The sequence below is a fragment of the Pempheris klunzingeri genome, chromosome 10 (assembly GCF_042242105.1).
Source record: "Pempheris klunzingeri isolate RE-2024b chromosome 10, fPemKlu1.hap1, whole genome shotgun sequence".
In the NCBI taxonomy this organism is placed as follows: domain Eukaryota; kingdom Metazoa; phylum Chordata; class Actinopteri; order Acropomatiformes; family Pempheridae; genus Pempheris; species Pempheris klunzingeri.
The window spans coordinates 14673912-14696368 of record NC_092021.1 but is presented as its reverse complement, the minus strand read 5'-3'; the positions used below and the strand labels follow the sequence as shown (position 1 = coordinate 14696368).

The window sequence follows — 22457 nt, the reverse complement described above, 5'->3', positions numbered from 1 at the left end:
AACTATTGCTGACATATTTATCAGGCCAGGCATTATATAGAAATAAAGCAAAGCAAGCATCAGAATCAACAGGAATAATTTACTTCAAAGAAGTTTATGAAAAGATGCAAATTAAAGAAATATCTGATGTGGTGTTCTGCCGTTGAATTGCGTGTTTGTGCTAAAAATATTAACTTCATATTTACGCATGTTGTTTTGATTTCTACCGTGACGCTCGGGGGTGGGGCGAAAACTACGTCATGGACGTAGCGACGGCAACAACCACAGGTTACTTCCGCAAATATTTGGCGGGAGATGCAAAGAGCCAGGAAGCGAAGTCGGCTTGTTTTGCAGCCTTGTTTCCTAAGCAAAGTCATAACAGAGTAGCTCGAAAACAATTAAAATTTGTTGTAAAAATGGATAATGATGTCCTTGAACAGACAGAGGCTTGGAAGAACACTACGGAGGCGGTTGCGAACTTTCGACAACTGCTACTTTGCTCCAAATGGTGAGTCGGCATTAAGGTAAAGGTAGTTAACGCCATCACAGAGGTGAATTAACGTTATGTTACAGTGGAAACATCCTTTGATGGATCACGTTACTGCCAATGATACACTAAACTTAACAACCAGTACCATTTACACTTTTGTATGTCAAACTAAGCACTACTACTGAGTGCACACAGCTAACATTAGCTGACAGACGTGTGGAGTCGCTTTACGTGGATACGTAAGAGCCGACAGGTACAGAATCGATAGGAGAAAGGCACAGATTTCAGGGTTTAAATCAAGTCGGTAATGCTGCCTCTTAAGCGCTATTGTGACTTTCCAAGTTAAAACACTAGTTGTGTAACTACTGCTGGACTGTGCTTGTGTTCAAGTTAACTATTGATGTTACATAACCGTAGATTTTAGTGGAAAAGTCATCCATGTGTGCCTCCGACGTGAAAGCCAGACTGCAACAAAAGCACAGGAACACTACAGTATGCAGCATTATAAAAGACACAGCAAACACGATGATAACGATGTAATATAGATTACTATATACAACAGTGTCACAAAACATGGAAATACACCCTCCACACACAACAGCTAAGGTAACATTAGCCTGATGGTGGACAAGCTGGCATGCTCTGCAAAAGCTTAACAAAAAAAGTCACTTTAGATATCTGAAATCCAAATAGTGTTCTCTGCTTTCTCCACATCTCGACAATTACTGGATGGATCGTCGTGTGATCTTTCATTTAGCAACAATACATGGGGTTATATTCAAACTCATCACATGCCCGTCAGCACCAGCTGTACTCTGTTTAGTGCATTTTAGTAAATGTTAGCATGCTAACACGATAAACCTTATACCTGCAGAACATCATCATGCATTCAAAGCCATCTGTGCCAAAGTACATTCTCAAACAGCCTGCTGAGGACTGAGCACACAGACCTGGGCTGGCACCAGTGCCCAGTGTGTTGGAGGTGGTTTTGTCTATTCACACTTTGCTGACCACATTTAAATGCTTTTTGTCTTTTTCCAGCTCACATCTAATGAAGGAACCTGTGTGTCTAGGAATGTGTGAACATTTGCTGTGCAGGTAATGCAACCTCAGCTCAATGTATTTTTCCTGGCTGTGCTCACCAACAATAGACCTGTCTCATGGTGGCCATTTCTGCATATAAAACACAGATCCAACTAAAAATGTTAATTATGACTCCATTGCATTTAGCTGTTCTACTGCCAGGATGTAGGTATGGCATATGTCTTCCACTGGCACACCTCAATGGAAGTGAGCCATAATACTTCATTTTTATTCTTTACTTTTGGCCACATAATGAGTGACAGTGCTATTTCCACAGGTGTTTCACACATATGAGGAACATGGAAAATTATAATTTTATGTTTGTCTTTTTATACATGATTATTAAGAATTTTTGTAGTAAATGTGGATTCATTTTGTTATGGGGATTATTCTTCGTGCAGATGAAATACTGCATATCCATGGCAATGCCATGGTTTCTTGGCAATGCATGCTAGATGTTAAAAGCTTTGAAGGCAATTAACATCCCAAGTATAGCCCCAATTTATTCCTTCTCTTCATGACTGAATGCTCTTAAAAGGTAAATCAATAAGCTCATTGTATTGCTTCTCACTGAACTGTAAAGTGTACTTCTAATCCAAGATATGTTTATTGCTCAGGTCCTGTGCGGGCCCCCAGGCAGGAGACGGTTGTGTGGTGTGTCACAGTCCTGCGTGGGTGAAGGACATCCAAATCAACAGGCAGCTCAGCAGCATCGTACAGCTCTTCTGTGGTTTGGAGTCCCTGCTCAGTCCCTTAGAACAATCAGGTAGACGGTAGCCATTATATAGCAGCTTGAAAGCATAATTAACAACTTATCTTCTCAAATCCACGTGTCTTAATCATTATCTTTCCCCCCACGCTCATCTGCCCACTCCCCCTTTTATCAATTGTTGACTGAAACATTTAACATTTTCCTCCACCAATCTAATCCCTGAATGACAGTATTAGTGGCTTGTTCATGTGGTTTATTATCTTGATCGCCCATCCAGCATCCCAGTAATGACAGTAATTATGCAATGCAATTAACCATGGGAGTGCTCAGTTTGCAAGTGCGTCTCAGCTTTGACAAAGAACTCCAGCCCTTTTTTACTAAATGTCAAATGTGCAGGTTGTTGCGGCGTCTAAATTTACACAAAAATAGCTGTGGGTTCAAGAAGTTGTTTGGCTACTTCTCTACTTCTGTCAAATATCAGTATTATTGGTTGGCAGTGTATCATCTTAGAGTTTAGTCTTCTCTTTTTATCTCACCAGGTAGTACAAGATTTTTACAAATACAAAGAGCCCTGTGGACAGCAGTTCACAATGAAAAATTATTGTACATGCTGGAGGGGAGCTTTTTGTTTTGTTAAACATGATTTTTTTTCACCTCTCATTGCAGACTCCTCTCCAGCTGAGATTCAAACACAACCTGAGAACCCTGTCTTTAAACACAAGAAGAACTTCAAGATCTGGTTCAGCCCCCGCAGCCGCAAGGTACGCTGCATGGTTGAGAAGCCCTCAGAGGTCACCATACCAGAGAGCAGGTCCTCTGGAGAAACAGCTGCAGCACAGCAGGACACTGTTGCTGCTCAACATCAGGACCTGTCAGTTTTTAATTTCACCTCTTCCTCCCAAGACTCTGGCTCTTCCTCTCAAAGATGCAAAAATGAAAACATAGACATAAAGAAGAGGTCAACTAAGAAAAATGCTCCCAGCAGGAAGGTGTCGTTGCAAGGAGCCACTAGAAGCACACCAAAACAGAGCAAGCAGAAGATGAAGAAGAAAAGGTTGGAGGACATAAACCAACAATGGGGGATCACAGAGGAGGTAGATGCCTTAATGGAAAAGGAGCAGCCCTGTACTGAAGGGGCAAGGACATCCAGTAAAAGGGTTTCCTTCTTAAGCCCTGCTATCGCATCTGATGAGCCTGAGCCTGAAGTGCCACAGAAGAGTACTAATGAACTCAGCCCTGGCAGGAGCACAGTGAGGGAGAGTCTCTCAGGAGGCAGTGTCACAGCGCTGAATGACCAAACGCAGCCTGGTCAGAGCATGTTGAACAGTGTCGTCCAGCATGACATACTCTCTGCAAATGGCCCCACCCCAGCAGAAACTCCGGAAAAACGGGTATCTCCCCCAAAGCCCTCTTCAAAAAGATCCAGAGTGGAGGAGAAGGTTGCCACATTGGATATCACACCCAAAAGGCCTAGGGCTTCCCCAGACAGGAGGAGAAAATCACAGATGTCTCCAGCCGTCCTTAACCCTTCGTCTCCGGCTAGTCCCTGGTGTGATAAGAGGAAGAAAATCTCAAGAGAAAAGCAAAGTGACAGTCCCTCTGTTGGTAGGAAATCTCCCTGTGCTCAGGGTACATCTGTTGGTCGGCCCACCTCAGGGAGCCCTGCAGTTATGAAAAGGAACCACAAGGGAGAGACCCTGCTGCATCTAGCTGCTATAAAGGTAGAGAGGCTTCTGAATAATTCACCTCATTTCCTTCACTCCATTTGCTGCTCCTTTTATGTCGCTCGTTATTCAACAAACGGCAAAAATTCTGGTGATGATGAACATGGTGATGCTGCAGGGTGCAAAAGTTGTTCACTATCTTTTAGTTTCACTTCTTTTTTTCAGAGTGCATCTAAGATAAATCTCCTGTAAATCTCTCTGTTGAACATATTACTCATTAGATGATTGGACTGTTATGTTCCGGTCTGTTGAGAATAGAACGTCTTGCAGTAATCCTTGTAAACATAGCTGTAATCCCCCCCTGGATCCCAGACAAGGTAATCAATGGCCCACTGTGGAGTGTGATTGATAAACAGCAGGGCTTTGGTACACTGGGATCAGTTGCTCTGTTTGAAGGGTTGCGTTTGCAGGTCTGCAATTCTGACCTCGGGTTTGTTGTTCTCTCTCGGTCCTGCAGGGAGATGTAGAGGCTGTCAAGGAACTGCTGGACCAGGGGGCTGACCCTAACCTGAAGGATAATGCCGGGTGGACGCCTCTGGTAAGACTAATAACACCAAGTGATTTCTTCTGAAAGCTTTATTCGTTATGTGGGAAAAACTCTGAGTGACAAAATGTTTCATCAACACAACAGCAATTGTGAAATAACATATTGTATATTGTCATATTGTTAGATTTCTGCTGTTTCTTGTCAGAATGGAAGCTATTGCAATTTTTTGCATACAGTTACTTTCTGCTTTGTCAGTCTTTCATCGCAAACATTTTCTGCACAAAGGCCTGTTCACAATAGCGTCTCTTGCAACATTAACCATGGGTGCAAGAGCTCTGTCCAACGTTGGATTTCAGTCAAGATTGAATAATTTGTTTATCATAGTCTGTTTATTTTTACTGCTAGTAGATCCCCTTAGGGATAGTACCAAAACCTGGCATTAAATGGGCCCTGGGGCTAAGTTATTAAAGACCATAATGCTGATAAGCTACAATGTTATTGGTTCTTTTGACTGTATTTATTTTTACTGTTTTGATGTAATTTATTGTCATGCAGCATCCTCTCTCTGCTTTCTGTATCAGCATGCACACGCGCTCAGAGTGTACAGCAAAGAGTGGCCAACTTGGCGACAGCTATGCTTTTTAGTGCAAGTGCAATAAACCTTTGCGAATAAGAAGCCAATACATTATCAATACACCTGTTCAATCTGCTCTGTTGGCAGTCTCTCATCCGCTGCAGCTATGTTTTACACAGCACACTAGCTCTGCTCATGGCAAAAGTGTTATAGACAAGCTACACTAAAAGCTATCTGTAGACTGTTAGTTTGCATCTTAAAATTTGGCAAAATTGTAGCTGAGAATTTATCTCAAGTGAGATTTTATTAAGCTTATACAGTGACTTTGCTGTTGTGAACATTACTGTTGCAGCTCTAGAAATAACATGATGTTCCATTCAAAATATAAATCAATTCTAATCCTGAATTTATTCAAAATGTGTTTTTTAAAAAAGCAATTTTTTTGTAATGAAAAAGAACCGATAAGAGCACTGATAAAGAACCAAATCGATAAGCAGCATCAAGTAGCTGTGTCAATAAAATCCTAACAACACTCATCCCACTGTCAAGTTATGGAAGGGCAATAGACTGAAGGTTGTTTTTTTTTTTTTGCTTGAATGCAGTAATACTAAATGATGTAATTTGTGTGATTCGCCCTGGACATTCAATGTGGACATCAGTAAAAAGAAAAAGAAAAAAGTTAAGTCAAAATGTTTTTTCTCACCAGCGCCCATATTCAACCAACATTTAACCTACACTGTTACATTGCTGTTATTAATAAGCTTACAAGCCTAGTTCTCCTGTTTTAAATAGCTCTGTTACATCTTTCTACATCCTAACACCTGTTTCTGCCATGTGCTGTTTCTCTTTGCATTAAGCAAACTGCAACCAACAAGTGAAGTGAAAAAAAAAAGGTTGACTTTAGTTTAGCCGGTAAAGTTTACGCATGTCATAACAGAAATCAGGGCTTCAAATCCTGAATGAATCAGTTGCTGTGAGCACAGCTATTGTGTGTGCATGATGACTTCCCCCAAAACATGTAGGCCTGTACTGTTTTTAACACTTTAGTCTGCACAGGACAAACTATAAAATCCTCCATCGCTGGATGAGCTATTCTTTTTCCTTTGAGAGGCAGCGGGAGAGTGTTGCTGCTATGTTATTGCAGCGCTTCATGTGGCTACTTGTTATCAAGATGCTCCTCTTAAACTTCAGTTTTCGATTTGAGTTTTGACAGTTTGAAGCTGATCTCAAATTGCTACCAATAAGCCTGGAGAGTGACATAATCATTTTTGACAGACTTGCATGTATCTGAAAAGACTGGGAGCTCTCAAACATGACAAGCTACAATCATCTAGACTCACCCCCAGTGTATTTTTTCAGTCCTGCACTTTCAGCACCATTTTACCAGGAGATGTATTGCTCAGGTAATATTAAGCTTAAAAAATGTAAGAACTTTTGAGATGTGTCTGTGCTTACAGTATTTGTCAAGGCTAAAATTGTTGCAACAAAAAAGTACCTTACCAATGAATTATGGATTATTGTTCCTTGCTGGAAACAAAATAAACATTTGTCTGCTACAGGTGAGTAAGTATACCAGCCAGTTTTAATTTCTAGATAAATAAAAGCAACACAAGATACAAGCATATTCTGAGTGTAATATATTCTGCTGATTCATGTTGCAGATGAATATTTTTAGATGTTTGCTGTGATAGAATAACTCTACAGCCCACAGTAAATGTATAGCAGGGTTAGCTGAAGCTTGTGTCCTGTTTAGAGTATTTGAGCCATTTGAAACTGAATTGGAACAAAAAAACTGGCTTTCGGTTATGGTATGGATGCTTTCTTACTGCAGTGAAAAAGCCACGTTTTCCAGTGGTTTGCTGGTTCACTGTTGCCCTTGGTTAGAGTGCTTAAAGCAGCAACACAAAACTCTTGGAGCGTTCTGAAAAAAAGATTTTTTTCTCTAGGTGGCCACATGATGCTGCATACGCACTCTCTCTCTGTCTCTCTGTCTCATTGCAAAGAGTGAAAAATGATGCTGGTACTTGCTGTATGGGCCCTATTGCTATTTTAAAAACATGTACAAAGCTGTTTGTTGCTTTAAAAACTAAAAAGGTCAAAAAACGCATGCAGCTTATAAATAAACATGGACAAGTAGTAAAGCAGTCTCATGAATTATTATTCTTCAAACAGCAAATTATATGCTTTAGGCAAAATGGCTATAATAATAATAAGGCTTTAGTCTGATTTGGCTTTTTCAATGTGCAGCATCAAAAGGGAACATACATACTTTGTGTTCTAATTATATTAATATATTGTGGTGATGAGGGTACTGAGCTCAATCCCACGGCAGGCATCATATGACTGTGGTAATGCAGTTTTCGTCTACAGCCCTACACTGGTCTTTTACTTTGTCCAAACATGACCATTTAAAAGCACTGACTTTTATTAAGCTATATCCCTCATTCATGTTAATTTTAGAAAAGAAGAAAAGCAGGTCCCCTCAGAATCTCTCTTCGTATTAGTTCTACAAAACTAATGAAGTGCAGCTAAGCTGTAATATCTGATTAGCACGTAGTTATCTGAGTACCTCATATTTTCAAAATACCCCAAGGACTACATATTCCATCTAAATATTCAAAATCATTTGAATATTCAAAATCATTTGAACTCTTTGAAACACTTCACATAACATAGTGTCAACTGGAAAAATAGATGGATATTACAGTGATCAAAATGGCTGCATGCATATTAGGAATACGGCTGTACTTCAAGGATAACAGTAGATCAAAGCGGTGCAGGATGACTTCTGAGCATTACCGCTTTTTGTTCCAGCATGAAGCGTGTAACCTGGGTCACCTGGCAGTTGTGGAGGTGCTACTCTCAAGGGGAGTCCTGTTGAATACGCCTGGCTACGAGAATGACTCTCCACTTCATGATGCTGTGAGGAACGGACACCCAGCCATTGTCAAACTGCTGCTGCAGTTTGGAGCCTCACAGAAAGTTCTGTAAGTAGCTTCACACGTTTTATCATACTCCGACTTAATTGATTTTGCAGGTGAGATGCTGTCATATCATTGAAGCTTTTTTTAGCCTGTAATAACAATTATAAACTGCACGCAGTACTGTTTTAGTGGCTTTTACAAAGATTTGCTACATGTCAAATGAATCACATAGTTACCCATCACAAGATCAGAGTCAGACCTTTATGTGTGTGAGAAAATGGGCTGGGTCAGGAAAAACATTTACAAGTGCTTATGGCTTGTTTTGCTTTGTCTTGGTCTTTTGTGAAAACCTTAAAGTGCTGAACAGAAAGTCTGACCTGATAAGATTCTCAGATAGGAATGCTTAAAAAAAAAAAAAAAACTAAAGGCAGCTTTTATCGTAGTACTTTGTGTTCTCGTCCAAGCCACATTAAAAAGCTATGTCATTCTTTATGTAGCTTGCCTTTACAATTGTTTTTAAGCTCAATAAACGCATGATATTTGACTGGAATATCTCCCATTAAAACCCTGCCATACGCTATAGATTTGCTCACCCCTGGGTAAGGTACAGGAGCCTCCAAACACATGAAAACATGGCTGCAGTGCTGCTGGACAGACAGTCTTGTATTAAATACTACTTTTGAGACACTTTGTGAAAGTTTAATGTGGTGGGACTGGGTCACTAAGGTAGTTTGTGGTATTGGACTGCATTTACTTGTGAGGTCTTTCAAACGTTTTGGTTTTTACTCCCCCATATATGTAAATAAATGAGGGTTGCAAAATATTACAAACACCTTTCAACTGAGTCAGGCAGCTCAAGTAGAAATCTGGACAAAAACATGTTTTAAGTAATTTAATATTTATTGCACGGCTATTGTATTTCAGTGTATTACATCATAGAGGTGCTTCTGTTATTCTGGACTAGTGCTTATTTTCTACATCTTCAGTAGATCATCAGTTTCCCAGTTATTGTTCCGGGCATTCAGCCCTTTGTTATTGAGGACAGGCTTGTGTTCGTGCAATACATAGGCGGACTGATAGAAAATCAACCAACAACTGATTAGTTGTTGGTCAATCACTTGATGCTGTATCAGCGTTCCTGGCCTGTGTAGACGCGTAGCACAATGTCCATAATGAGGGAGAGGATGCTGATTAATCATCGTGATCAATAGAGCAGTTGATCAGGGTCAGTATGTTGGTTAGTTAGCGCTCTCTTTGTGATCATTTGATTACAATTATCCTCCATCTTCATCCCTCTTCATTTCATCTTATTTGTCTCAGTGCTTTGATGGGTCCCAATTGCCGGGTGTTACATTTTCTCCGCTTTACTTTATTACTAGTCTGCAAGGCAAAGAAAGAGGCAGCGGTTGTCTGTCAGAACACTGCAAGATAAATGCAATCCTTGCCCCAGCCACCACACATACACACATGCATATACTCACGCAAGAGGCAATCCAAGACATCTGCCAATGCAATCCCTAATGGAATGATTGGCACACAGCTTGGTTTTTGGAAATGCAGGTTTTGCAGATTTTCATTGTTACTCTGTGTATGTTTATGTGTGCACATTAGGCTCGAATGATTGGACTGTATTTTGTACTGGGCCTGTGCTCTAAATCAGTGTCCTGAATCTACTTTCTAGCCAACTCAAGTATTTGACATCCAGGATAGGTTTTTAGAAATACTGAGGGAAGTCTTAAATTATGTCAACACTAATATGTTGTATGTATACAGTCGACCATTCCATGTTATCTAAAAAAAACAATAGGTTAAAGCATTTTCTGAGAAGCTGCACAGCAGAACTCTTGGCTATAAGTCTCATTCCTGTAAACATAAATATCCACCAGTGCAGCACATGTGGACAGACAAGATTAGGCCTGCAAGGTGTTATCTAGTAGCATATGTTGTGTTCACAAGCTGAAAGCGCCATGTATAGTATGTACATTTGCTACAAATTTTGTTACTTAACTGCTCACTATTTTCCTAACTGTCCCATGTTTAAAATTTTAAGTTGTCAGTGTTAAGTAATTCATGTCAGTTCAGTATGAAAATTAATTTGTGTTCATAAGATGGGGAAAACAGGACGTATCTAAATTGACTCAGTCCTAATTACCACCCAAAGCACTGAATCCATACAGACATTACTTAACATCACCTGTGTGCCTCGTACTGGCATACCAATCCAATACACGTTGGTATAATTATACTACATAACGACAAACAAGCAATGACAGTCTGTCACACAGTTCAATATGCAGTACTTGTGCAGAGTTAAATGGAGGCGTTGGGTGAGTCATGTACTCAATCATCAGCTCTAAGCCGTAGCACCCAGCTGATCCAACCATCAGGACAAACTGAGTGTGGATTTTTTTAAGAAGGAAATATAACTAATGAACCTTTTGATTAAAAATGTATTCGTCAGGGCTTAAAGTTCTTCGGCACCATGTCTGATATCAGCCATAGAGCAATTTCAAATTCATATAATACTTTGTTTAATACATTGTACACATTTCCGCCTGAGCAACTTCTCAGGTTGACAAATCTTATCTTGCTTTAGGCCTGATTCAGGCCTCACCCACTGCCTCATCATTTGCTTGCCATGCCATTGTCAGACGTATGTCTCCTTTTAAGACGGACTGAGACACAAAAGCTCTATCAGCAGTGGGATTAGCATGAGCTTGGTTTGAATTTTGAAGTGACCTCAGAATTTTTTAGGGGACAGACGAGACAGAAATGTAAATATTTTCATATCTCAGTACATGTAGATTGAATTAACAAAGGAGAATGTATACATCAGCATACCAACAGTAGGCTATTATCATTACCAGTGTTGTTGTCATTATGGATAGTGATAGGTGAACTGTGTTTGACTCAAAATTAATATTTGAATCTCATCCCCCTGGTTAGAATAAGAGTCGTGGTTACAATAGGTATCCTCTAGAAACACCACCGCCTTCCTTCCACTTGTGTACTTAAGGAGATGCTTGTGGGGGTGTTTGTGGCTTTACCTCCTGCACAATTTTCCACCCTTATTTTTCTTCAGATATTCAGATATTCTCGCGTGTGGCTGCATAAACAAGGTGGTGTGTGCGCATATGTATACGTGTCGGGGACATTTTATGATTGTTTGTATTTATGTGTGCATGGGGTTGAGGATATGAATCCAAATGAAATATTTTATGGACCAGTGGACCTATTAATTGTCCCCCAGGTGTTATCTTTGCTGACGCCTAATCTTTTAGAGACGGCCTGCTGGGCTTGGTTCTCCTCCTTGCACTTTTCTTCATTCTTTCCTCTTCTTTCTCTTTACTCAAGGTGACCCCAGTCTGGTTTCATGCAGCTCTCTGCAACTTAGATGTTGTAATTGAAGAAACACCTTTAAATCTGGTATCTTATCTATTGTAACCACGATATGGTTGCACTTATATCTCTTTTGAGTCTCTGCAAAATGTTTTTTTTTTTTTTTTTTTTTTTGATGGTGATGATGTTAAGTCTCTATTACACATACTGTATAACTATACAATGACTTTAAAGCTAATGTAGTCTTGTCACCCGGTAAATGCTTGTAAATTGGAAAGCTTGAGTGCTAAAAAGTCAGCACGTTTCAGCCATAACAATTACTCTTTTGCATGCTGTGAGTCTAATGTGACCTAAGAGTCAAGTAGAAATTTCAGCTTACCCTCATATCAAACAGTTATGCTCCAACAAGTGAATGACACACACGCACACACACACACACACACACACACACACACACAGAACAAGCAGGGTGTGGCATTGCCAAATTGTTTTTGGCAAACCTCTGGACTGGCAAATATTGATTTTTATTGTGACCTGCATGGCCAGTGATTAAAATACTACCCAAATTGTGCACTGATTGTAATGAAATTATATGACAGATTATCTTGTTGGCAAAGACTTTGCTTTGGGCTTATCACAAAGTAATAACAACGCAGCATTAGTGACTGTGAAAACTTCAATCGGTCAGGACAGCGACAGGTTTGTTACAAAAATGAGAGTGGTTAATTTGGTCAGTTTTCCATTTAAAGTGTCTTGCTAGCTGCTAAGGGTCAGGAGGAAAAGGATAAACTTTGAGAAGAACTGACTGATCAGAACAGTGTACTTAAGCAGATGATTATATTGTGAAAGGCATTATTTTCTTTTTTTTTTTCTTTCTTTCTTTTTCACTTTTTGCTTATCAGTTTCAACATGCCTGACTGTCCCTTGGGTCACCAGATGGTACACTGCAGCAAATGCATAAATACACAAGTGTATGCATACTGTGAGACACTGACACACTTTATCTTTTGAATTTTCTTCTTCACAGTAATCTGTATGGAAAGTGTCCAGTAGATTACGCATTGAGTCAGGAGATGTTGGAGATTTTCCAGGAAGCCTCAGAGGGAACCAAATGTGCAAATCCCTCTCTTAGCCCCTCAGCCAGTCTCTCTGTGGTATGTCTACATGAAGCAGTTAATAACCTTCTTTTCTCCCTTGGAAAGTGTTAACCTTAGAGCATTAATATCCTTGCATTATAGGCCTAGAAATGTCTAAAACATGTTCTTATGTCCTTTCTTAGGTGAGCAACTGTGCAAAGAGGGATGAAATAGCGGTGTTTCTGGCCAGCAAGCTGTCACAGGCAGAGCAAAATCTACTGGCCAAACTGCGAGAGCTACTGGGAGGGAGGATGGCTGACACCTTTTCTGGCTCAGGTAGTGCTCGTGTGGAGCAGACACGCTCCAGAAAAAAAAAGCATCTTTGAATACTGGTCGCATATGATTGCTTTGTAATGATGTAGTTTGAGACACATGGGCTCTCAGCAGCACTGCAAAGTAATAGCAGCCAATCCCTGGTACACTGGTATGTGGTGAGTTTGTTCACTGCCAAACACTGTGAAAAGTAATCCACCATCATTTGGATATGGGTGCTGTGTCCAACTGATGCATTAGATGGTTGAATTGCAGGCTCAACCCCCCAAACTGTGTGTTGTCATGAGGTGTCTTGCCCTACCCACAGTGTGATTAAGGTTATGTACAGTATTTGCACCAACAGTAGGTCCTTGAACATCATCGCTCATGGAGGTTCAACAGTAACTAACAAGTGCTTTTAGAGTTGTATACATCATCGTGACACAGCTGCTCCTTCACTGCTGCATAGTAATGCCTGGGAGAACACCAGAGAGCAAAAGTAATTGAAATCATTCCTCATAAAATGTTCGGAGGCACTGTCAGGGTGATGAATAAGCACTAATGAAAACAGAAACTCTCCCTCTTCTGATCGAAGGGGTAAAAGTTGTTGCTTATGGAGAATGGTATTTACATTTTTGAACTAAAGGCTACAAATGCACACAAATTCACGGTGGATGCACAATGTAAGCAGGTTCTGCCCCGGAGATATAAGTATGTTAATTCTGTACTTGTCAGCCATGCTCACTTGTTGAATGAAGGGGCAGTAAGCTTGTATTTAAATTTTTAATTAACCTATAATTACGTATCCTTGTCTAAAGCATTTTACAAAATAAGCTCTTGCTTGGCGTGTTGTTGTGTTGCCATGAATTGTTTGACAGGTTTGCAATAAGCTTACCTGTTCACCCAGGCAAAGTAAGGCATCAGCAAATTATTAAATGAGAGAGAAATGCACTATATTTAGGAGATGAATGAGCAATCAAAAGCCTCTTCTGCAGTTGTGTTAGGGCTGATAAATCAATATCAATCACTATCTACTATTAGAATTGTGTTATGTTTTCCTATTACAAAACTCTGCAGTCACAATTAATGATTTCAACACAAATGTTTTGTCCTTTTTTTTTATTTTTATTTTTTACACAGTATAGTTTTGTCTGATGCAATGCGTGACAGTAAAGTATACAGTACGTCTATATTTAATAGATTGATGTACTGTATATTGAAAGAGGCAGACATTCATGTCTCCCTCAGGATTAATTCTAATGTCTTTGCTATCTTTTCTATCATTAAGTCAAAATGTTGCACTAACTGTCTGCAAAACTACACTCCCATCATCCTCAGATGGACTTTATCCTCAGTGCTTCTTAGTTTAATGGTGTTTACATGCTAATATTTGCTAAGATGTTTACAGCTAAGCATGCTGGCGTTTATAGTGTTGAGTCTTGTCTTGTTTTCTGATATTTAATGTTTTGGTGTTATCAATCATCTTGCTCAGCTGTACACAAGAGCTTGAGCTCAGCAGGGTTGACTCTTGTTGAAAGATTCAAAGTACATGAGAGAATATATTTGATAAAGAAAAATATACCATATACAGCACTTACTTTACAGACAGCCATGCCTTCCAGTCTGTTACACATGGTCATGGTCATGACTCATCCATCCTGGGCTGGCAGAAAAATCAAATTAACTATGTTTGTTCTAGGTCAGTGTATAAAATACAGTATCCAAATTATAAAGTGCTGTCTTGTAGCACTTAAGCTATCCTGCTCATCTTATTTACACCAATAACACACACACAGAGACACACTGTGTCAGACACAGTAGGATAGCAGCAGCAGGTAGCAGCTATTTGTGTCCATGTAGCACAACTCATCTGTACCTTTTTTAAAATGTGTGTCTGTGTGTGTGTCTTCCCCCTCTAGTGAGCCATGTTGTGGTGCCAGAAGGACACATGCCCACCACCTACTCCACCCTCCTGGGTCTTCTTGCTGGCTGCTGGGTTGTCAGATTCAGCTGTGAGTATGGAGTGAGCTGTCGGGAGGAGTATTTCTCTGTAGATGCTATTTTTGGGTGTCACGTAAACAATGTTGTTGGTATTGTATTGTTATTGTAATTATTGTTTGTGGACTTAATGATAATATAATATATTGTGCTGGCCTTCATATCAATCAAGACACAAGTGAAGTGTGGATGATCACACAATCACAGCAGGTTACAATAGCCTGTGAAAGCTTTTAATTAGAGCAGCTGCTGCGGCTTCGTCTTCTGTTTTCCAAAAAGTAAAGAAAATCTTTACACTTCATGATGGGTAAATCCAATTGTTGTGCAGCCAAATAATTTTCTATTCATCCAAAATTTAAATATTTACCTTTTAGATTTTAGAGCAGCTAAGAGAGAGAGATTAGAGTTCACCATGACGATGAATGACAATGAATGTGAGTGCGCTTTTCTTTCCTGACAGGAAGAGCAAAGGGCTTTAACACTCGCACCTTTTCCTTGTTTTTTCAGCTCAGAGTAACATAAAGCAAATTTGTGACTTAATGATAACACGACTGTGGATAAAAACCCACTTTAACCTTTTTAGCTTTTCTTCAAGGATTTTTCACAGACAGACTATCTGTAATTTTCTTTATCTGGCAGCAGAAACGGTTTGAAGGCTTGGCTTTGTTGATTTATAATAGTTTATTAGACAAAAGAGCAAAATTTTCAATTTTCATTTATTTTCCATATTCACTTGACAACTTAACATGCCCACGTTATGAAACAAGGCTTAATTTCCACTGTCATTTATTGCCTTAAATTGAATAGTTCGACATCTTGAGACGCGTGCGTATTTACCTTCTTGATGACAGTTGGATGAAATAATTGATACCACTCTTGTGCACCAGTTATATGTGAAGCTAGTGCCAGTAGCAGGTTAGCTTAGCTTAGCAAAGAGACTGGAAGCAGGGAAACCGCTAACCTGGCTCTGACCAACGATGTGGAAAAATGCCTTCTTGACTGTTCACTAATTATCTCAATGTATATAGTTTGTGTAATCTGTAGCAAAGCCAAAGTGTTAAAACTGCAATTTGCCATTTTAAGTGGGGGTCATTCAGCGGACTGTTTCCTGCCTGGGTGCAGAGTATCTGCTGGCTGCCTGGTAACTGCTCCAAGAAATAGTCTTGCATATAACCTTAGATTTAGATTGTCTCTCTTCTGAGAACATTTTCATCGTCAGATTGTACAAAGTTTAATCTTTGATAAACATTGAATTTTACAGTTAAGTTATTGTGTGCGACCTTCAAAGGCTGCTCTAACATAGAAAGATTATTTCCATATGCATTTGAAGTTACGTTTGCTGCAGTAAGGTGACTCTTGGCATAGTATAGGAGAAGTGACAAATCTAGGAGGGAAATATTGAACTCTTGGAGTGCACAGCGCAGGCCAAATAGATTGCTGCACAAGCTGTTTTGGAGTAATTTTATGGGCTTTGTGCTCTTCTCTGAATCCCAAATAACATTTTACCTGTCATCTCTGAAGAGGCTACAGTGGAGCTGTATGGTCTAATATTCAGTTTGTTGCTTTGACATCTGCGCTTCACTGGAAGCACAAGGACATTTTTATTAATTGGATATGCATATCTGTTGGCTACTGTCTTATGCTAAAGTCCTAGTCCGGCTCCAGTGTTGATTCCTCCTCGGTTCCAAAACTAGTCTGAGACATAGCATACATTCGTACACATGATCCTGTTCTTCCTCTCCTGCAACTTTTCAGGTGCAATCAGGCTCTGTGTTTGGAATAGGAATTTTTTATTGGGAAAAAATAATAGAACATTTTGCATCTGGCAATTTCCAGATAAATTGTTTGGGCCTGCTGCTACGTGTGCACAGACCTGCTTGCATGTCTGACAGCCAGGTAGAGCCGGCGACTCGGGGAAGGAATCTCAGAATCGGTGCACCGGTGAAACGAGAGCTAAGTCTCTTTACCTGCTTGATTTACACTAAGATGAATACTTAGCAGAAATGTAGCTATGTTCAGTCAGTCTAACTGGCATCCTTAAACCAAGTCAACATGCAGATATTCAGAGGAAATAGGCCTTAGGGGAAGTACAAAGAGACTTGCTGTCAAAGAGTTTTCTGGCACCTTGGTGTGCCCTTGACTGGTGTATCCGTCAGTAGCATCTCTTCACTGTGTGTGTGTGTGTGTGTGTGTGTGTGTGTGTAATAAAATGGCATGCAGGCTTGTCTCTGTCTCTGCCAGTAAGCCATTTCAAGTTTGAATGTGTGTGTTTTGGTGTGTGATTGTGTCAGTGTGCAAGACTTTGTGTGTTTGGACCATATTCAGCCCCTCCCCTTCTCTTTTCTCCACGCAGGCTGAGCACTTGACACAGCTTGTCTCCCTTATGACAATCACTGTGGCATCTTATCTGTCTCTGTCCTTGTTTTTTTGTGTGCACACACAAGCCGCTGGATTCTCACTTGTCACCTGCCTTTGTATACCATCGCTGTCAGCTAGGCCAAGCCAAGCTTGGTCTTCCGTTTCTTTGCAGCACATTTTCCTTGGATAGGCAGCTCCAGTGTTATGTTCAAGGTCCATCAAGAAAATCAACTTCATCTTTCCAAACAGGGTTGCTAAAAGTCTTAACTTTCATTGAAGGACAAATGATGGTTTAAATCCCTTTGTCCATCATGCTCATATCACTTAAAGAAATGGCTCAGCATGTTGTGAAATATACTTGAATAAGAAGTGTGAGATCAAGAGATGGACACTGATCTCTGTGTCCAAGCTGGAGTCAGAAAGTGTTAAGTCTAGCTTAGCATAAAGCCTGAAAGCAGGGGAAACTAAACCAATCTAAAGCTCACTAAATAACATGTTGTATCTCATTTGTGCAGAGATGAGTACATAAACAAAAATGTACAAAATTAGTTCTGCCCGTACTATTTCAGTACAATAGTTGCAAGCTTCCTATGTAGAAACTAAAACTTGTGCTTGCCATCTGGCAGCTCTACGCTATAGCTGGGGATGCTGTCATTTTTTTCATTTCCATTCTTTTATGGGCTAAACAAACAAGACACATTGTGTAAATAAGGTGCCTTTGTAGGTGTTGGCAGGCACATTTTATTCACTTTGGACACAGCAGGGCAAACTGTTCCCCCAATGCCTCCAGTCTTCATGCTAAAGTAAGCTAACCAAGTCCTGGCTGCAGCTCCGCATTTAATGCACAGCCGAGATTGACCTCATCTCACTTTGGAAAAAAAAGCAAAAAAGCGCAATTCCCAAAATGTCGAACACTTCCTTAGATATCATTTTTTTCACTGCTTCCTCCTTTATTTCCATACTTGTAATGGTTAATTCCCTGTACTTGGATTCTTGTCACTGCCACTCCCACTGTTGATCCAGGGAGGGTTTGTGCACCCGTGTGCTTCCTCCTGACACACGAGTTAGAGCTGCTTCTTGTTGGCTGCCAGTGAAAAGCTTCACGCAGACACCTGCCCAGTTTGACACAGGACCCTGCTGGAGGCACTGCCACCATGGATTGAAGCTGGGACTCAGCTGTGGGCTGGTGTTTTGCTGCTTTATTATTGGTCCTGCAGCATGACAGTGGTTTTTAGCATGCCGAGCATTGATAGAGAATGACCTATTATACCCTGATCCCGAAATGTCACTGGTGGCCTTCAGAATTTCACATCAGTCAAACCGTAGTCTCCAGTGGTGGACGTGACTCTTATTTAGTCTCATGGTTAATCAAAGGAAATTGGTTCATCTGGCTGTTCACTCATTCACTGAGTCAGGAAGGAAGGGATGTTTTCTGCATTCAGTCTTTGTGAACGTAATTAGCAAATATGCTAATGATTCCTCAGCACTAAGCACCATCGTCCGGAGCGATTAACCCCACTATCTCCCCTCCTCTCTGCCTCTGACTCTGGCAGGGTTCCTGTAAAGGAAAGTTGTAATTAAGGGGGATGAAGAAATGTAATTATGCTCCACCCCGTGTGTGTGTGGTGTGTGTGGTGTGTGTGTGTGTGTGTGTTTAGCACCATGATGGGGTGCTGTGTTGCGACGAGGTGTATATGCTCACATTTACCCTAATCTGTTCATGTCACCATATCTTGCAGCTGGAAGCAAGATATGGAAATGAATCACAGCATTGTGTGAGTGTGGTAAAATATAGATACTTTGTGTATTAAGTCTGTGGGACTGTTTTGTTGTTTTAAAAAAAGGAAAACCATGATGCAGCTATTTTCAAACAAATCTAGTTTCAGTACGTTTAGATGTGTAACTTTTAAATGTATAGTTGTTTTTATTTATATATATATATATATCCCCAACATGATACTTAGTAATAGATTGCTTACGGAGAACAGTAACACTGTGATCTGTGTCATGATCACTTTTTTAAAAAGAAATCTGTGACAGTGAGGGGTCATTAAAATGTGACTTTTGCCTTTTCCATATCTGCCTGAACTTTTTTTTAAAGGTTTTTTGTCTTTCGAGATGCTTTTCCTGAGGATTTAGAACAAAAGATTATTTTCTAACTCAAAAAATTCCGGGATACTGGCTGTCACACAGTTCCAATTTGACTCTGTAAAAGCTCAAGAGACACAGAGAAAGAGGCAACGCTCGAATTCTGCTTAAGCTTGTGATAGTTAAAGCGAGACTTGCATCATTAACTCCATCATGCTGTGGGCATCTTTCTCTGTCAACAGCTGCAGCTTTGCCAGTACTTGAGCTCTTCCAACTTATTATGATAAAGCACACATGAGCTTTGTCATCCTCCGTTCAGAATTGCCTTATCACACTCTTTCAAGTAAACATAATTAGCTGTAGCTTTAATTTTTTTCTCTCTTTGATGCCAGGGGTGGAGGCATGTCTGCAGGCAGGCAAGTGGATGCCCGAAACTGAGCACGAAGCGGGAGAAGGCCCCCAGCGCAGTCGCATCAACAGATGTAGCTTGGTAAATGAGATGCTTACAAACAAACACATGAAATAGATGAGTATACATTGTCTAGACCCTTTTTCCTCAGGGAAAAATGTTTCAGACAGTGGTACATAGTTCCATTAAAAGCACCCCATATGACTTTTGTTTTTAAACTATCAATCACAGTGTAACTGGGCTTTTTTTTTTTTTGACACTAATCAAGTGAAACAAAATACAGAAAATATCTACAAATTGATCTTAATTAAAGAATTCTAGAAATTAATGGTGTGTGTGTGTGTGTGTGTGTGTGTGTGTGTGTATATATATACATACACATACATACATACATACATACATACATACAGTATATGTGTATATATATGAATATTATTTAGCCCATTTGCTCTGCCACACACACATCTTCGATTGTACAGCTAACTTTTTAACAACAACACACTCGTGCAGAAAAACAGAAAAGTAGGGAGGGCAGAGTTTTGACAATATCTAAGGCTATATTTGGTGTTATCCAACATCGTACATCCTCAGAAACACACCATTCCCTCCGCAAAGCCTGGTGTTATCTAGATCATGTTGGAGGAGATGCTTTGCAGCAGGCCCCATAAGTGAGGGTAGAGAATAAAATGAATGCAGCAAAATCCTGGAGGAAAACCTACTTCAGTCTGGAAGAGAACTGTAATTTTGGAGAGGATTTATTTTCCAGAAAGACGGCACCTCCAGAAAAAGCCAAAGCTACACTGGAGTGCCTTTTAGAAAAACTGCTGCTGTCAAGTCAGAATCAGGACCTCAGTCTAAACGAGATTTTTGGAGATTGCGGCTAAAACTCACCAGTCCTCATGAAACCTGACAGAGCTTGTGCTGTTTTACAAAGACCAATCAGGACACACTCCATTGTCTAGATGGCAAAGCTGATAGTTATTTACGCACAATCAAGGCTGTACTTGCTACTAAATGTGCCTCTGCTAAATCTTGTCTTGGAGGGAGGTTTAGATACATTTGTTAAAATGTTATAACTGGAACATTCATCTTTTTCTGTTGATTTATGTCAAAAATTTCAGTGACATCCACGTGATCCAGTTTAGTAAAATAGTGAAATGTGAAAAAATCTAAGGAAACTCACTTACTTCTTATAGGCATTGTTTGTATACACTATATTGTGAGCAATTACCTTTTTGCTCACTGAAAAATATTGGCACTTTTAGAGTTCCTTTAATAAGGAATATATAGAGAGAGTTCTTAAGAGGCAGACTCAAACCCTGCATAGACAGACATGATAATAAAAGCACAAATTTGAGAGACTTCTGTTTTTTCCCTTGTGTTCAGAACAAAATCCCCATGTTAGAAAAAAAAACAAAAAACATCATCAATCATAATCATAAATCGAAGACACCTACACACATGCACACAAGAAAAAGTGACATCAAACCAAAGTGTAGTCAAAGAATGTACTTAGTAGAAACTCTTGAGAGCCAGTTTACTCCCCAAAACAGTTGAGTTCATTGATGCTGTGAATAGAACAGTCTCCAATGGCCTAATTCAGCGCTGCTTTAAACAGCAATGCTAAGCGGTTCAGAGTCTGGAGAACAGTGCTGATAAAAATGTCTCCTGGCTCTGCTGCAAAGAAGTAAATACAAAGCATCAACACAGGCATTTGGTAAATGTGAGAGCCTAGATTTAGTGGAGAGGAAATTATTCAGTGTTTAACTTCATCATAAACAAAAAGGCTGAATTTATTCATGGACGTTTTATCCTGGCGCCGGCTCCACTGAGCGGCTAACTTTTTTTTTTTTATAGAAGAGGATAATGGATAACAGGTCGACCTTGCTTTTGATTCTGTCATTCTAACCATTCATCTTTTGCAGCTCCCACCACTCTTCGATGGCTGTTTCTTCTTCCTCCTTGGCTCCTTTAAGGCGCCTCCCAGAGACGAGCTCGCCAAGCTGCTCCGGGAAGGTGGAGGTCAGCTCCTGAGCCGGCAGCCCAAGCCCGACAGCGATGTGACACAAACCCTGAGTGCTGCTGCCTACCACGCACTGCCAGGCTCCGACCAGGCCCTCTGCACCCAGTACATCATCTTTGACCCCCGGGGCCCCCACAAGCCAGCAGTAGTGCGGCGAGGTAAGGTGTGGTCAGCACCCTCCACCTGGCTCATCAGCTGCATCACAGCCTTCCGCCTCCTTCCCGTACCAGACCCTCAAGCGTCGGTCTAAACAGTGTTTCTTATATTCCATAATAATTTTGCACCGAGATAATACTTATTCTTCAGCATACTCATTATGTGTCCTTTTTTTAAAAATAAATATTCATGTGATTCGTGTCAACTTAATCACTGCATAATAAAACAATAATGTGGCTCCTAAAATCTAAAACGTATCGTTTCTTCATTCTGGGGCTAAGAGTAACATACACTCCATAATATTATACCCAACCTAGGGGTCGGGGATCCTCCGGGGGTCACAAGATGAAGAAGATGAGCAATTATAGGGCAATTAATGTGATAGGAAGGACAAGAAAACAAGGAGGTGCTTGTCGGGTGTTGGAATAACTTGGGAATCCTCCTCCCCGCAAGCCTTTCTGACATCAGACGGGGGGCTGAGGTGTCTTGACCATCCCCACTGATTCCAGTGTTGACGACCCGCGGCTTGTGCACCTATACACATTTATGCATTTTCATCCGTCACCCATATCTCTTCTTCATTTGGTTTGTTTTGTTTGTGTCACGTGTGCCACTCAAGTCAGTTTGTTGTTAGCTGCAGTATTTAATGAGCGGTTTTAGATCGGAATTGCGTTCCATAATCTGCATGGGTTTTCCGGGAAGAGATAATTATCTAATTACCTAAT

The 22457-nt window shown here is 40.3% G+C and overlaps 1 protein-coding gene across 1 annotated transcript; it reads left to right on the top strand.

The window, feature by feature from the left end:
* The first annotated feature begins 395 nt into the window (after window positions 1-395).
* On the top strand, window positions 396-21963 carry bard1 (BRCA1 associated RING domain 1). Its single transcript, XM_070838346.1, has 11 exons — window positions 396-487; window positions 1511-1567; window positions 2170-2318; window positions 2931-3985; window positions 4446-4526; window positions 7864-8036; window positions 12340-12466; window positions 12592-12724; window positions 14620-14712; window positions 19537-19634; window positions 21479-21963. Exons 1-11 carry the CDS (start codon window positions 396-398, stop codon window positions 21824-21826), a joined length of 2406 nt encoding a protein of 801 aa, XP_070694447.1. The 3' UTR covers window positions 21827-21963.
* The last annotated feature ends 494 nt before the right edge of the window (window positions 21964-22457 follow it).

What these genes read in the sequence shown, in the direction of transcription:
- bard1 (XM_070838346.1), top strand. Translation starts at nt 396, where the DNA reads ATGGATAATGATGTCCTTGAACAGACAGAGGCTTGGAAGAACACTACG. An exon ending in TGTGAACATTTGCTGTGCAG is followed by an intron (nt 1,568 to 2,169) that starts GTAATGCAACCT and finishes TTTATTGCTCAG; the next exon opens with GTCCTGTGCGGGCCCCCAGG. An exon ending in ATGCCGGGTGGACGCCTCTG is followed by an intron (nt 4,527 to 7,863) that starts GTAAGACTAATA and finishes TTTTTGTTCCAG; the next exon opens with CATGAAGCGTGTAACCTGGG.